General features: G+C 45.7%; 1 protein-coding gene across 2 annotated transcripts in view; it reads left to right on the top strand.

Annotated features, from left to right (window-relative positions):
- The window catches only part of LOC129835545 (atrial natriuretic peptide receptor 2), a 45,418-nt gene extending 31,113 nt beyond the window's left edge, over positions 1 to 14,305 (top strand). For both annotated transcript variants that reach the window (XM_055901224.1, XM_055901225.1), the window contains 12 exons: positions 83 to 204; positions 1,213 to 1,351; positions 1,843 to 1,891; positions 3,940 to 4,041; positions 4,923 to 5,042; positions 5,289 to 5,382; positions 5,722 to 5,809; positions 6,244 to 6,383; positions 6,662 to 6,814; positions 7,246 to 7,344; positions 8,997 to 9,088; positions 13,588 to 14,305. In XM_055901224.1, the coding sequence (XP_055757199.1) occupies positions 83 to 204; positions 1,213 to 1,351; positions 1,843 to 1,891; positions 3,940 to 4,041; positions 4,923 to 5,042; positions 5,289 to 5,382; positions 5,722 to 5,809; positions 6,244 to 6,383; positions 6,662 to 6,814; positions 7,246 to 7,344; positions 8,997 to 9,088; positions 13,588 to 13,836 (1,447 nt within the window). In that variant the 3' untranslated portion in view covers positions 13,837 to 14,305. The remainder of the gene's footprint in view (positions 1 to 82; positions 205 to 1,212; positions 1,352 to 1,842; positions 1,892 to 3,939; positions 4,042 to 4,922; positions 5,043 to 5,288; positions 5,383 to 5,721; positions 5,810 to 6,243; positions 6,384 to 6,661; positions 6,815 to 7,245; positions 7,345 to 8,996; positions 9,089 to 13,587) is intronic.
- The last annotated feature ends 2,253 nt before the right edge of the window (positions 14,306 to 16,558 follow it).

Raw genomic sequence — 16,558 nt, 5'->3', positions numbered from 1 at the left:
TTGTGTGGGGGTTCCCTAACCTTTACCCCAGACCCTTGACCCCTGACATCTAACCTTTGACTTCATTGTGTTTGTGTTGCAGGTTCTCCTTTGCTACAGATATAGCCCGAGGAATGTCATACCTCCACCAACACAGGATCTGTCATGGCCGCCTCAAATCACTAAACTGTGTTCTGGATGACCGCTGGGTCTGCAAAATCACTGGTAACCTTTACCCCCTGACCTATAATAATCCCTGGTCCGTACACTGTAAAACCTGCCCGCCTCGTCTGCAAGATCCCTGGTAACCTTTACCCCCTGACCTATAATAATCCCTAGCCTGTACACTGTAAAACCTGCCGGCCTGGTCTGCAAGATCCCTGGTAACCTTTACCCCCTGACCTATAATAATCCCTAGCCTGTACACTGTAAAACCTGCCCGCCTGGTCTGCAAGATCCCTGGTAACCTTTACCCCCTGACCTATGATAATCCCTAGTCTGTACACTGTAAAACCTGCCCGCCTGGTCTGCAAGATCCCTGGTAACCTTTACCCCCTGACCTATAATAATCCCTAGTCTGTACACTGTAAAACCTGCCGGCCTGGTCTGCAAAATCACTGGTAACCTTTAACCCCTGACCTTTACCCTTTAACCAATGACCTCACCTCTGACTTTTAATCTAGCCGGTTCTGGGTTCAAATACTGTTTGAAGTCATTTCAATCATTTTATTGGTTTTCGATTAAGCTAGACTGGCTTAAAATGACCAATATTATAGTCACAAAACTGCATCTCCCACCATCTGATAGTCACAAAACTACAACTCCCACCATCTGATAGTCACAAAACTACAACTCCCCCCATCTGATAGTCACAAAACTACAACTCCCCCCATCTGATAGTCACAAAACTACAACTCCCACCATCTGATAGTCACAAAACTACAACTCCCACCATCTGATAGTCACAAAACTACAACTCCCACCATCTGATAGTCACAAAACTACAACTCCCACCATCTGATAGTCACAAAACTACAACTCCCACCATCTGATACTCACAAAACTACAACTCCCCCCATCTGATAGTCACAAAACTACAACTCCCACCATCTGATAGTCACAAAACTACAACTCCCACCATCTGATAGTCACAAAACTACAACTCCCACCATCTATCACTCCAGGCAAGGTAGAGCACACGCTGGTCTGAACCTAACCTCAAAGCCTTTCCAGATTACTGTCTGACCATCTATCGAAGGGAGGATGCAGCAGAACCCCTGTCATCCTATCAGATGAGGCTGAGAGAGGTGTACACGCCTCCTGAGTGCCAGACATCCAACCAGGAACCGACCCTGCCCGGGGACGTCTTCAGGTGACACACACACAAATGGATGTACATAAACATACACACACTCACAAACACACACACACACACATGGATGTACATAAACACACACACACACACACACACACACACGCACCCACACACACACACACACACACACACACACTCACAAACACACACACACACACAAACACACACACACACACATGGATGTACATAAACACACACACACACGCACCCACACACAAATGGATGTACATAAACACACACACACTCACACAAACAAACACACACACACATGGATGTACATAAACACACACACACACACACAAACAAACACACACACACACAAATGGATGTACATAAACACACACACACACAAACAAACAAACACACACACAAATGGATGTACATAAACACACACACACACACACAAACAAACACACACACACATGGATGTACATAAACACACACACACTGTCACTCAAGTATCTATGAACTTGTATATGTCTTTCCAGCTACTCCATAATTCTACTGGAGATAGCCACTCGCAGTGACCCTGTCCCAGTAAGTGGATGTTGGAGGAGGAATGTGTGTATGTGCATGTACTGTTTGAGGGGCGTGTGTGTGTGTGTGTGTGTGTGTGTGTGTGTGTGTGTGTGTGCGTGCGTGCGTGCGTGCGTGCGTGTGCGTGTGCGTGTGTGTGTGTGTGTGTGTGTGTGTGAGACTGACCATAACCTGTATCTCTTCATCGGCATCTGTTGAGCAGCGAACCGTCATACACAGTCGTGGCCAAACGTTTTGAGAATGACACAAATATTAATTTACACAAAGTTTGCTGCCTCAGTTTGTATGATGGCAATTTGCATATACTCCAGAATGTTATGAAGAATGATAAGATTAATTGCAAAGTCCCTCTTTGCCATGTAAATGAACTGATTCCCCCCAAAAACATTTCCACTGCATTTCAGCCCTGCCACAAAAGGACCAGCTGACATCATGTCAGTGATTCTCTCGTTAACACAGGTGTGAGTGTTGACGAGGACAAGGCTGGAGATCACTCTGTCATGCTGATTGAGTTCGCATAACAGACTGGAAGCTTCAAAAGGAGGGTGGTGCTTGGAATCATTGTTCTTCCTCTGTCAACCATGGTTACCTGCAAGGAAACACATGCCGTCATCATTGCATTGCACAAAAAGGGCTTCACAGGCAAGGATAGTGCTGCCAGTAAGATTGCACCTAAATCAACCATTTATCGGATCATCAAGAACTTCAAGGAGAGCGGTTCAATTATTGTGAAGAAGGCCTCAGAGCGCCCAAGACAGTCCAGCAAGCGCCAGGACCGTCTCCTAAAGTTGATTCAGCTGCGGGATCGGGGCACCACCAGTACAGAGCTTGCTCAGGAATGGCAGCAGGCAGGTGTGAGTGTATCTGCACGCACAGTGAGGCGAAGACCTTTGAAGGATGGCCTGGTGTCAAGAAGGGCAGCAAAGAAGCCACTTCTCTTCAGGAAAAACATCAGGGACAGACTGATATTCTGCAAAAGGTACAGGGATTGGACTGCTGAGGACTGGGGTAAAGTCATTTTCTCTGATGAATCCCCGTTCCGATTGTTTGGGGCATCCGGGAAAAAGCTTGTCCGGAGAAGACAAGGTGAGCACTACCATCAGTCCTGTGTCATGCCAACAGTAAAGCATCCTGAGACCATTCATGTGTGGGGTTGCTTCTCAGCCAAGGGAGTGGCCTCACTCACAATTTTGCCTAAGAACACAGCCATTAATAAAGAATGGTATCAACACATCCTCCGAGAGCAACTTCTCCCAACCATCCAGGAACAGTTTGGTGATGAACAATGCACCTTGTCATAAGGCTAAAGTTATAACTAAGTAGCTCGGGGAACAAAACATCGATATTTTGGGTCCATTGCCAGGAAACTCCCCAGACCTTAATCCCATTGAGAACTTGTGGTCAATCTTCAAGAGGCGGGTGGACAAGCAAAAAAAATCAAAACAATTCCACCAATTCTGACAAACTCCAAGCATTGAATATGCAAGAATGGGCTGCCATCAGTCAGGAAGTGGCGCAGAAGTTAATTGACAACATGACAGGGCGGATTGCAGAGGTCTTGAAAAAGAAGGGTCAACACTGTCATTCTCAAAACGTTTGGGAACGACTGTCTAATCCTGACAACATTCACCATCCATTCATACAAACAAAGGTCCTTTCTAAGAACCATTGGTAGAGCATTAGATGTATCTTCATCATATCCCTCCTCTCCCTCCTCATCCCCCTCCCTCCTCTCCCTCCTCATCCCCCTCCCTCCTCTCCCTCCCCATCCCCCTCCCTCCTCTCCCTCCTCATCCCCCTCCCTCCTCTCCCTCCCCATCTCCCTCCCCCTACCCCCTCTCCCTCCCTCCCCCCAAATCCCTCCCCATCTCCCTCCCCCCTCTCTCCCTCCCTCTCCGCTCCCCTCTCTCTCCCTCCCTCTCCGCTCCCCTCTCTCTCCCTCCCTCTCTTTCTCCCCCCCTCTCCGCCCCCCTCTCTCTCTCCCTCTCTCTTTCTTCCTCCCCACCTCTCTCTCCCTCCCCCTTCTCTCTCTCTCTCTCCCTCCCCAGGTTGAGGACAGTTCTCTAGAGAGTGCTTGGTGCCCCCCACTCCCAGAACTAATCTCTGGCAAAGCCGACAACACCTGTCCCTGTCCCGCAGAGTACGTCGAGGTACGGAGAGGGAGGGGTTTGTGTGTCATGCAGAATATGCATGGAAGTACGGAGGTTTATTCTCCGAGTGTCTGATATAGATGAATGTGTGAGGTGCGTTATTCCCCGAGTGTCTGATATAGATGACTGTGTGAGGTGTGTTATTCCCCGAGTGTCTGATATAGATGACTGTGTGAGGTGTGTTATTCTCCGAGTGTCTGATATAGATGACTGTGTGAGGTGTGCTATTCTCCGAGTGTCTGATATAGATGACTGTGTGAGGTGTGTTATTCTCCGAGTGTCTGATATAGATGACTGTGTGAGGTGTGCTATTCTCCGAGTGTCTGATATAGATGACTGTGTGAGGTGTGCTATTCTCCGAGTGTCTGATATAGATGACTGTGTGAGGTGTGTTATTCTCCGAGTGTCTGATATAGATGACTGTGTGAGGTGTGTTATTCTCCGAGTGTCTGATATAGATGACTGTGTGAGGTGTGTTATTCTCCGAGTGTCTGATATAGATGACTGTGTGAGGTGTGTTATTCCCCGAGTGTCTGATATAGATGACTGTGTGAGGTGTGTTATTCTCCGAGTGTCTGATATAGATGACTGTGTGAGGTGTGTTATTCTCCGAGTGTCTGATATAGATGACTGTGTGAGGTGTGTTATTCTCCGAGTGTCTGATATAGATGACTGTGTGAGGTGTGTTATTCTCCGAGTGTCTGATATAGATGACTGTGTGAGGTGTGTTATTCCCCGAGTGTCTGATATAGATGACTGTGTGAGGTGCGTTATTCCCCGAGTGTCTGATATAGATGACTGTGTGAGGTGTGTTATTCTCCGAGTGTCTGATATAGATGACTGTGTGAGGTGTGTTGTGTGTCCCCTCCGTGTTGCCGTAGCTCATCAGAAGGTGTCGGTCTCATAGCCCAGTCCACCGGCCCACCTTCGAGCAGATCAGGAAGTTCGTCTACCGGATCAACCCCAATAAAGTGAGCCCTGTGGACATGATGATGAACCTGGTACGAGGCAACATTACAGCAACGTTTACACAACTTTATAACAACCTTCACACATTGTTACAAAACTACAGCAGCAACATTTACACAAACATTACAAAAACCTTCACAGAACTTTACAAAGACTTCCGCAAAATCCAGGAACACAATCCAGTGTGTGTGTGTGTGTGTGTGTGTGTGTGTGTGTGTGTGTGTGTGTGTGTGTGTGTGTGTGTGTGTGTGTGTGTGTGTGTGTGTGCGTGTGTGTAGATGGAGAAATACAGTAAGCACCTGGAGGTCCTGGTAGCAGAGAGGACCCAGGACCTGATGCATGAGAAACAGAAAACTGACCGACTGCTCTACAGTACGGACGCCATTTTGGATCTATTCTATTATTATTCCCCATTGAGGGGAAGCCATTTTGGGGAGGGTTTTCCTCTGTTGCTCATTGATAATATAGTAGTACCAGTGAAACGGATGTGCCTCTATCTGTCTGTCTGTGTGTGTGTGTGTGTGTGTGTGTGTGTGTGTGTGTGTGTGTGTGTGTGTGTGTGTGTGTGTGTGTGTGTGTGTGTGTGTGTGTGTGTGTGTGTGTGTGTGTGTGTGTGTGTGTGTGTGTGTGTGTGTGTGTGTGTCTGTCTGTCTGTCTGTGTGTGTGTGTGTGTGTGTGTGTGTGTGTGTGTGTGTGCGTGCGTGTGCGCAGGTATGCTCCCGAAGCAGGTAGCTGACGATCTGAGGCAGGGCAAACCATTGCAGGCCCAGAGTTACGTCAGTGCTACTGTCTTCTTCAGGTGAGAGAGAAAATGAGGGAAGGGAAAGGGGGGAGACAGAGAGGGAAAGGGGTGAGAGAGAGAATGAAGGAAGGGAAAGGGGGGAGACAGAGAGGGAAAGGGGTGAGAGAGAGAATGAAGGAAGGGGGGGTGAGAGAGAGAGAAAGAGAGGGGGGAGATAGACAGATAGACCAGATTGATAGACAGACAGAGGCTAGAATTGAGAGGCTAACTCTAACTCTAAGTCTAACTCTAATCCTAACTCTAAGTCTAACTCTAATCCTAACTCTAAATCTAACTCTCTTACCTTTACCTGATTCTCTCTATACTGTATGTAGTAACACAGCAGGGTTCACCCACCTGTCCAGCACCACTACTCAGTGTGTGTGTGTGGGTGTGTGTGTGTGTGGTGTGTGTGTGTGTGTGTGTGTGTGTGTGTGTGTGTGTGTGTGTAGTGACATCGTAGGGTTCACCCACCTCTCCAGCACCAGTACTCCTTACCAAGTGGTCGACTTCCTCAATAAGCTCTACACGACTTTTGATGACATCATCGACAACTATGACGTGTACAAGGTGGAGACCATAGGGGATGCCTGTGAGTATGTCACCGTGGTTACAGTAAAACTCCCAGTATATCTGTGTGATGTGAATGGGGGATACCCAGGGAGGATGGGATCCAGCATGCAGGTGACTGAATAACCATGTGTGTGTGTGTAGACATGGTGGTGTCTGGGATACCCAGGGAGGATGGGATCCAGCATGCAGGTGACTGAATAACCATGTGTGTGTGTGTAGACATGGTGGTGTCTGGGATACCCAGGGAGGATGGGATCCAGCATGCAGGTGACTGAATAACCATGTGTGTGTGTGTAGACATGGTGGTGTCTGGGATACCCAGGGAGAACGGGATTCAGCATGCGGCAGAGATCTCCAGCATGGCTTTGGACCTGGTCGGAGTGTGTCGGACCTTCAGGATACCACACAAACCCAACACACAACTACAGATACGGGCCGGGATACACTCAGGTAACACACACACACACACGACTACAGATACACACACACACACACACACACACACACACACACACACACACACACACACACACACACACACACACACACACACACACACGGGCCGGGATACACTCAGGTAACACACACACACACACACACACACACACACGGGCCGGGATACACTCTGGTAACACACACACACACACGACTACAGATACACACACACACACACACACACGGGCCGGGATACACTCTGGTAACACACACACACACACACACACACACACACACACACACACACACACACACACACACACACACACACACACACACACACACACACACACACACACACACACACACACACACACACACAACTACAGACACACACACACACACACAGACACACAGACACACACTCTTGCCCCCCCTCCCTGCAGGTCCTGTGGTAGCCGGTGTGGTGGGGACCAAGATGCCTCGCTACTGTCTGTTTGGAGACACGGTCAACACCTCCTCTAGGATGGAGTCCACCAGCGAGGGTAATCATGCTAAGGAAGTGTATGGCAGTGATGGCAGAAGCTAATGCTAAGGAAGAGTTCCCACAGGGAATATAGGATCTTTATGGCAGTGATGGCAGAAGCTAATGCTAAGGAAGAGTTCCCACAGGGAACATAGGATCTTTATGGCAGTGATGGCAGAAGCTAATGCTAAGGAAGAGTTCCCACAGGGAACATAGGATCTTTATGGCAGTGATGGCAGAAGCTAATGCTAAGGAAGAGTTCCCGCAGGGAACATAGGATCTTTATGGCAGTGATGGCAGAAGCTAATGCTAAGGAAGAGTTCCCACAGGGAACATAGGATCTTTATGGCAATGAGAGTTGATGCTAATGCTAAGGAAGAGTGCCCACAGGGAACATAGGATCTTTATGGCAGTGATGGCAGAAGCTAATGCTAAGGAAGAGTTCCCACAGGGAACATAGGATCTTTATGGCAGTGAGAGTTGATGCTAATGCTAAGGAAGAGTGCCCACAGGGAACATAGGATCTTTATGGCAGTGATGGCAGAAGCTAATGCTAAGGAAGAGTTCCCACAGGGAACATAGGATCTTTATGGCAGTGATGGCAGAAGCTAATGCTAACGAAGAGTTCCCACAGGGAACATAGGATCTTTATGGCAGTGAGAGTTGATGCTAATGCTAAGGAAGAGTTCCCACAGGGAACATAGGATCTTTATGGCAGTGAGAGTTGATGCTAATGCTAAGGAAGAGGGCCCACAGGGAACATAGGATCTTTATGGCAGTGATGGCAGAAGCTAATGCTAAGGAAGAGTTCCCACGGGGAACATAGGATCTTTATGGCAATGAGAGTTGATGCTAATGCTAAGGAAGAGTTCCCATAGGGAACATAGGATCTTTATGGCAGTGAGAGTTGATGCTAATGCTAAGGAAGAGTTCCCACAGGGAACATAGGATCTTTATGGCAGTAATGGTAGAAGCTAATGCTAAGGAAGAGTTCCCACAGGGAACATAGGATCTTTATGGCAATGAGAGTTGATGCTAATGCTAAGGAAGAGTTCCGACAGGGAACATAGGATCTTTAAGTGTTTTTCCATGGTGACTTTAGATGGTAATACCTAAGGAAGTGATTCCACAGTGACAATACAGTGAGAGTTGATGCTAATGCTAAGGAAGTACTTCCACAGGAACAATACAGTCTCAGAGATGGTTTATTTAAGCAATAAGGCAAAAGTGGGTGTGGTATATGACCAATATACCACGGCAAAGAGCTGTTCTGAAGCACGACACAGCGCGGAGTGCCTGGACACAGCCCTTAGCCGTGGTATATTGACCATATACCACAAACCCCTGAGGTGCTTTATTGCTGTTATAAACTGGTTACCAACGTAAATAGAGCAGTAAAAATACGTGTTTTGTAATAACTGTTAATAAGCTGTTAGCCAATCAGCATTCAGAGCTCGAACTACCCAGTTTATAAAAGTAAATAGACGATCTCTATCACTGTGAAAGTGGAAGCTAATGCTAAAGAAGTAATTCCACTGGTACCATAGTATCTCTATGGCAGTGACTGTAGAAGCTAATGCTAAGGAAGTAATTCCACTGGTACCATAGTATCTCTATGGCAGTGACTGTAGAAGCTAATGCTAAGGAAGTGGTTGGTCTCTCCCCATACAGCCCTGAAGATCCAGGTCAGCTCCAGTACATTCTACCTCCTAGAGGAGATAGGAGGATACCTGCTGCAATGTAGAGGGATGCTGCAAGTCAAGGTGTGTTCTATATACAGGATATATACAGGATACATACAGGATATATACAGGATACATACAGGATATATACAGGATATATACAGGATACATACAGGATATATACAGGATACATACAGGATATATACAGGATACATACAGGATATATACAGGATATATACAGGATACATACAGGATATATACAGGATACATACAGGATATATACAGGATACATACAGGATATATACAGGATATATACAGGATACATACAGGATATATACAGGATACATACAGGATATATACAGGATATATACAGGATACATACAGGATACATACAGGATACATACAGGATACATACAGGATACATACAGGATACATACAGGATATATACAGGATACATACAGGATACATACAGGATACATACAGGATACATACAGAATATATACAGGATACATACAGGATATATACAGGATATATACAGGATACATACAGGATACATACAGGATACATACAGGATACATACAGGATTTATACAGGATATATACAGGATACATACAGGATACATACAGGATACATACAGGATACATGCACTGCATTCGGGAAAGTATTCAGACCCATTGACTTTTTAAACATTTTGTTACGTTACAGCCTTGTTCTAAAATTTATTAAATAGTTTTTTCCCTCATCAATCTACACACAATACCACTTAATGACAAAGCAAAAATAGGTTTTTAGAAATGTTTTGCAAATGTATTACAAATTTAAAAAATTGAAATATTGCATTTGCATAAGTATTCAGACCCTTTATTCAGTACTTTGTTGAAGCACCTTTAGCAGCGATTACAGCCTCGAGTCTTCTTGGGTATGACACTACAAGCTTGGCACACCTGTATTTGGGGAGTTTCTCCCATTCTTCTCTGCAGATCCTCTCAAGCTCTGTCAGGTTGGAGTGGGAGCGTTGCTGCAGAGCTACTTTAAGGTCTCTCCAGAGATGTTCAATCAGGTTCAAGTCCGGGCTCTGGCAGGGCCACTCAAGGACATTCAGAGACTTGTCCCGAAGCCACTCCTGCGTTGTCTTGGCTGTGTGTTTAGGGTAGTTGTCCTGTTGGATGGTAAACCTTCTACCCAGCCTGAGGTCCTAAACGCTCTGGAGCATTTTTTCATCAAGGATCTCTCTGTACTTTTCTCCGATCATCATTGCATCGATCCTGACTAGTCTTTTTTTATTTAACCTATATATAACTAGGCAAGTCAGTTAGGAACAAATTCTTATTTACAACAAAAGGCCTGGGGAACAGTGGGTTAACTGCCTTGTTCAGGGCAGAATGACAGATTTTTACCTTGTCAGCTTGGGGATAGTCTCCCAGTCCCTACTGCTGAAAAACATGCCCACAGCATGATGCTGCCACCACCATGCTTCAACATAGAGATGGTGTCAGGTTTCCTCCAGATGTGACGCTTGGCATTCAGGACAGGGAGTTCAATCTTGGTTTCATCAGACCAGAGAATCTTGTTTCTCATGGTCTGAGAGTCTTTTAGGTGCCTTTTGGCAAACTCCAAGCTGTCTGTCATGTGCCTTTTACTGAGGAGTGGCTTCCGTCTGGCCACTCTACCATAAAGGCCTGATTAGTGGAGTGCTGCAGAGGTGGTTGTCCTTCTAGAAGGTTCTCCCATCTCCACAGAGAAACTCTGGAGCTATGTCAGAGTGACCATCTGGTTCTTGGTCACCTCCATGACCAAGGCCCTTCTCCCCTGATTGTTTGGCCGGGCAACCAGCTCTAGGAAGAGTCTTGGAGGTTCCAAACTTCTTCCATTGAAGAATGATGGAGACCACTGTGTTCTTGGGGACCTTCAATGCAGCAGGCATTTTTTGGTACCCTTCCCCAGATCTGTGCCTCGACACAATCCTGTCTCGGAGCTCTACAAACAATTCCTTCGACCTCATGGTTTGGTTTTTGCTCTGACATGCACTGTCACTGTGGGACCTTATATAGACAGGTGTGTGCCTTTCCAAATCATGTCCAATCAATTGAATTTAGCACAGGTGGACTCCAATCAATCAAATGTATTTATAAAGCCCTTCTTACATCAGCTGATGTCACAAAGTGCTGTACAGAAACCCAGCCTAAAATCCCAAACAGCAAGCAATGCAGGTGTAGAAGCAGACAGCAAGGGCGCTTCGTTGCTCCAGAGCCTTTCCGTTCACCTTCACACTCCTAGGCCAGACTACACTCAATCATAGGACCTACTGAAGATATGAGTCTTCAATAAAGACTTAAAGGTCGAGACCGAGTCTGCGTCTCTCACATGGATAGGCAGACCATTCTATAAAAATGGAGCTCTATAGGAGAAAACCCTGCCTCCAGCTGTTTGCTTAGAAATTCTGGGGACAGTAAGGAGGCCTGCGTCTTGTGACCGTAGTGTACATGTAGGTATGTACGGTAGGACCAAACCGGAAAGATAGGTAGGAGCAAGCCCATGTAATGCTTTGTAGGTTAGCAGTAAAACCTTGAAATTAGCCCTTGCCTTAACAGGAAGCGAGTGTAGAGAGGCTAGCACTGGAGTAATTTGATGCATTTTTGGTGTTCTAGTCAGGATTCTAGCAGCCGTGTTTAGCACTAACTGAAGTTTATTTAGTGCTTTATCCGGGTAGCCGGAAAGTAGAGCATTGCAGTAGTCTAACCTAGAAGTGACAAAAGCATGGATTCATTTTTCAGCATTTTTGGACAGAAAGTTTCTGATTTTTGCAATGTTACGTAGATGGAAAAAAGCTGTCCTTAAAACAGTCTTGATATATTCGTCAAAAGAGAGATCAGGGTCAAGAGTAACGCCGAGGTCCTTCGCAGTTTTATTTGAGACGACTTTACAACCATCAAGATTAATTGTCAGATTCAACAGAAGATCTCTTTGTTTCTTGGGACCTAGAACAAGCATCTCTGTTTTGTCCGAGTTTAAAAGTAGAACGTTTGCAGCCATCCACTTCCTTATGTCTGAAACACAGGCTTCTAGCGAGGGCAATTTTGGGACTTCACCATGTTTCATTGAAATGTACAGCTGTGTGTCATCCGCATAGCAGTGAAAGTTAACATGTTTTCGAATGTCATCCCCAAGAGGTAAAATATATAGTGAGAACAATAATGGTCCTAAAACAGAGCCTTGAGGAACACCGAAATATACAGTTGATTTGTCAGAGGACAAACCATCCACAGAGACAAATTGATATCTTTCCGACAGATAAAATCTAAACCAGGCCAGAACTTGTCCGTGTAGACCAAGCAATTAGGGTTTCCAATCTCTCCAAAAGAATGTGGTGATCGATGGTGTCAAAGGCAGCACTAAGTTCTAGGAGCACGAGGACAGATGCAGAGCCTCGGTCTGACGCCATTAAAAGGTAATTTACCACCTTCACAAGTGCAGTCTCAGTGCTATGATGGGGTCTAAAACCAGACTGAAGCATTTCGTATAAATTGTTTGTCACATAGGTGGGCCAAGCACAGGAAGCAGCTCTTTAAGTAGTTTAGTTGGAAAAGGGTCCAGTATGCAGCTTGAAGGTTTAGAGGCCATGATTGTTTTCATCATTGTGTCAAGAGATTTAGTATTAAAACACTTGAGGGTCTCCCTTGATCGTGGGTCCTGGCAGAGTTGTGCAGACTCAGGACAACTGAGCTGAGCAATCAAGTTGTAGAAACATCTCAAGGATGATCAATGGAGACAGGATGCACAGGAGCTCAATTTCGAGTCTCATAGCAAAGGGTCTGAATACTTATGCAAATACAGTATTTATGTTTTAAATGTTTTATACATTTGCAATTTTTTTTAAATAAAACTGTTTTCACTTTGTCATTATGGGGTAGATTGATGATGAAATTGTTTTATTTAATAGATTTCAGATTGACCTGTAACCCCTGACCCCTAACCTCTCTTAACCTTGACCTCTAACCCCTGACCCCTAACCTCTCTCAACCTTGACCTGTAACCACTGACCCCTAACCTCTCTTAACCTTGACCTCTAACCCCTAACCTCTCTCAACCTTAACGTCTAACCCCTGACCCCTAACCTCTCTCAACCTTGACCTCTAACCCCTAACCTCTCTCAACCTTAACGTCTAACCCCTGACCCCTAACCTCTCTCAACCTTGACCTCTGACCCCTAACCTCTCTCAACCTTGACCTCTAACCCCTGACCCCTAACCTCTCTCAACCTTGACCTCTAACCCCTAACCTCTCTCAACCTTAACGTCTAACCCCTGACCCCTAACCTCTCTCAACCTTGACCTCTGACCCCTAACCTCTCTCAACCTTAACGTCTAACCACTGACCCCTAACCTCTCTCAACCTTAACCTTTAACCCCTGACCCCTAACCTCTCTCAACCTTGACCTCTAACCCCTGACCCCTAACCTCTCTCAACCTTAACGTCTAACCGCTGACCCCTAACCTCTCTCAACCTTGACCTGTAACCACTTCCCCCTAACCTCTCTCAACCTTAACGTCTAACCCCTGACCCCTAACCTATATCTTCAGGGTAAAGGGGACATGGTAACCCATTGGTTGGAAGGGAAGCTGCCTCTCCAGCCCAGTAAGGACCCCATTAAGGACCCCGGCACTAAGGTGGCCAGCAGGAAGCCTGCATCCAGTATGTCTGTGCTCGACACGGACAGAGACAGAGAGATGGAGAGAAGAGAGAGGACGGGAGAGAGAGACAGAGAGAAAGAGATGTACGCCTCAATCCCTGGGCTCCTCAACCACGACCTGCTGCAGGACTCAGCCTGACCTCTGACCTTTAACCCTTTCCACTGTTGTGTACTCTTATAAATGAATCCTATCTATAGTGTGTCTGCTAACACTTCCTGTCCATGTTGGTGTATTGTATCTATAGTGTCTGCTAACACTTCCTGTCCATGTTGGTGTATTGTATCTATAGTGTGTCTGCTAACACTTCCTGTCCATGTTGATGTATTGTATCTATAGTGTGTCTGCTAACACTTCCTGTCCATGTTGGTGTATTGTATCTATAGTGTCTGTTAACACTTCCTGTCCATGTTGGTGTATTGTATCTATAGTGTTTAATTGTCTTTGTCTTATAAGATGTTAAATATCTAGACAGCTGTTTTTCAAAAAGTATAAATTGAGTTCAATCAATTAAATGTGTGTTTATTTAGTGACAAAGTTTAAATGTTTTAAAGTATTTGAATTTATTTGTTCGATGGTATGATGACGCTGATATAAATAAACATCATTATTGAATCAGTATGAAGGAGTTCTGAGTGATGGGGATTGGTTTCACACACACACACACACGCACGCACGCACGCACGCACGCACGCACGCACGCACGCACGCACACACACACAAAACAAGTTATCTAAAGTAGTTGTTAGTCCTAACTCTTCACATCGTCTCTACCCATGAGCGGAACTGCTTGACCATCTGCTGCAGAGGTAAACAAACACATACACACACACTCCTCAGGTCCTGCCTGAATTTCCCCACACCCACCCTCTTCATCTCTATCCCTCTCTCCATTTCTCCCTCTTCATCTCTATCCCTCTCTCCATTTCTCCCTCTTCATCTCTCTATTTCTCCCTCAGTCTCCCTCTTCTCCTCTACATTTCTCCCTCAGTCTCCCAACTCTCTCTTTCCCCCCAGTCCTCCTATCTGCTTCAACAGTATGGGAGGGCTTCTCCTACTAAGTGTCTGTCTGAAGGGATTGTCTTCTTCTCTATTTTAGAGCTGACGGCTGCAGCTGCAGAAAGACTCCTGCGGTTCGGAACAGAACAATACATCCTGTCTGTCTGTCTGTCCGTCCGTCTGTCTGTCTGTCTGTCCGTCGGTCCATCTGTTTGTCCTTCGGTCTGTCTGGCTGTCCGTCTGTTTGTTGTTCTGTCTGTCTGTCCGTCCGTCCGTCCGTCCGTCCGTCCGTCCGTCCGTCCGTCCGTCCGTCCGTCCGTCCGTCCGTCTGGCTGTCGGTCTGTTGTTCTGTCGGTCTGTTGTTCTGTCGGTCTGTCTGGCTGTCTGTCTGGCTGTCTGTCTGTCTGTCCGTCTGTTTGTCGTTCTGTCTGTCTGTCTGTCTGTCTGTCTGTCTGTTTGTCGTTCTGTCTGTCTGTCTGTCTGTCTGTCTGTCTGTCTGTTTGTCGTTCTGTCTGTCTGTCTGTCCGTCTGTTTGTCGTTCTGTCTGTCTGGCTGTCGGTCCTATGGTCCATGCATACTCTACTCTACAGTCTACTCTACTAGTCTACTCTACTAGTCTAAACTACTCGTCTAAACTACTCGTCTACTTGAATAGTCTACTCGAATAGTCTACTCTACTAGTATACTCTACTAGTCTACTCTACTAGTCTACTCTACTAGTATACTCTACTAGTATACTCTACTAGTCTACTCTACTAGTCTACTCTACTAGTCTACTCTACTAGTATACTCTACTAGTCTACTCTACTAGTCTACTCTACTAGTCTACTCTACTAGTATACTCTACTAGTCTACTCTACTAGTCTACTCTACTAGTATACTCTACTAGTCTACTCTACTAGTCTACTCTACCAGTCTACTCTACCAGTCTACTCTACCAGTCTACTCTACTAGTCTACTCTACTAGTCTACTCTACTAGTATACTCTACTAGTCTACTCTACTAGTATACTATACTAGTCTACTCTATTAGTCTACTCTACTAGTCTACTCTACCAGTCTACTCTACCAGTCTACTCTACTAGTATACTCTACTAGTATACTCTACTAGTCTACTCTACTAGTCTACTCTACTAGTCTACTCTACTAGTCTACTCTACTAGTATACTCTACTAGTCTACTCTACTAGTCTACTATACTAGTCTACTCTATTAGTCTACTCTACTAGTCTACTCTACTAGTCTACTCTACCAGTCTACTCTACTAGCCTACTCTACTAGTCTACTCTACCAGCCTACTATACTAGTCTACTCTACTAGTATACTCTACTAGTAGTCTACTATACTAGTCTAAACTACTAGTCTACTCTACTAGTCTAAACTACTAGCCTGAGCAGCAGTGGCCGTTGTCGTTCATATTCAAAGTCCAAATCGGTTTGAAATATGAACTAATCAATGCATATAAGAGTGTAGAAAACATAATGTGTTTATGTCATTCAGAGGACTATAAACACTCAAACACAGTCCACTAATTAACAACACTACAGCACTGATTAAGAGACAGAGAGGAAGAGATGACGAGAGAGAGAGAGAGAGAGAGAAGGGGGGAGAGGAAGAGAGAGAGAGACAGAGAGAGCGAGAGAGAAGGGGGGAGAGGTAGAGATGAAGAGAGAGAGAGAGAGAGAGGGGGAGAGGAAGAGAGAGAGATCGAGAGAGAGAAGGGGTAGAGGAAGAGAGAGAGAGAGAGAGAGGGGGGGAAAGGAAGAGAGAGAGATCGAGAGAGAGAAGGGGTAGAGGAAGAGAGAGAGAGAGAGAGAGAGAAGGGGGAGAGGAAGAGAGAGAGAGAGAGAGAAGGGGGAGAGGAAG

Source organism: Salvelinus fontinalis, chromosome 36 (genome assembly GCF_029448725.1).
Source record: "Salvelinus fontinalis isolate EN_2023a chromosome 36, ASM2944872v1, whole genome shotgun sequence".
Lineage (NCBI taxonomy): Eukaryota > Metazoa > Chordata > Actinopteri > Salmoniformes > Salmonidae > Salvelinus > Salvelinus fontinalis.
This window is presented reverse-complemented; position numbering and strand designations above follow the sequence as displayed.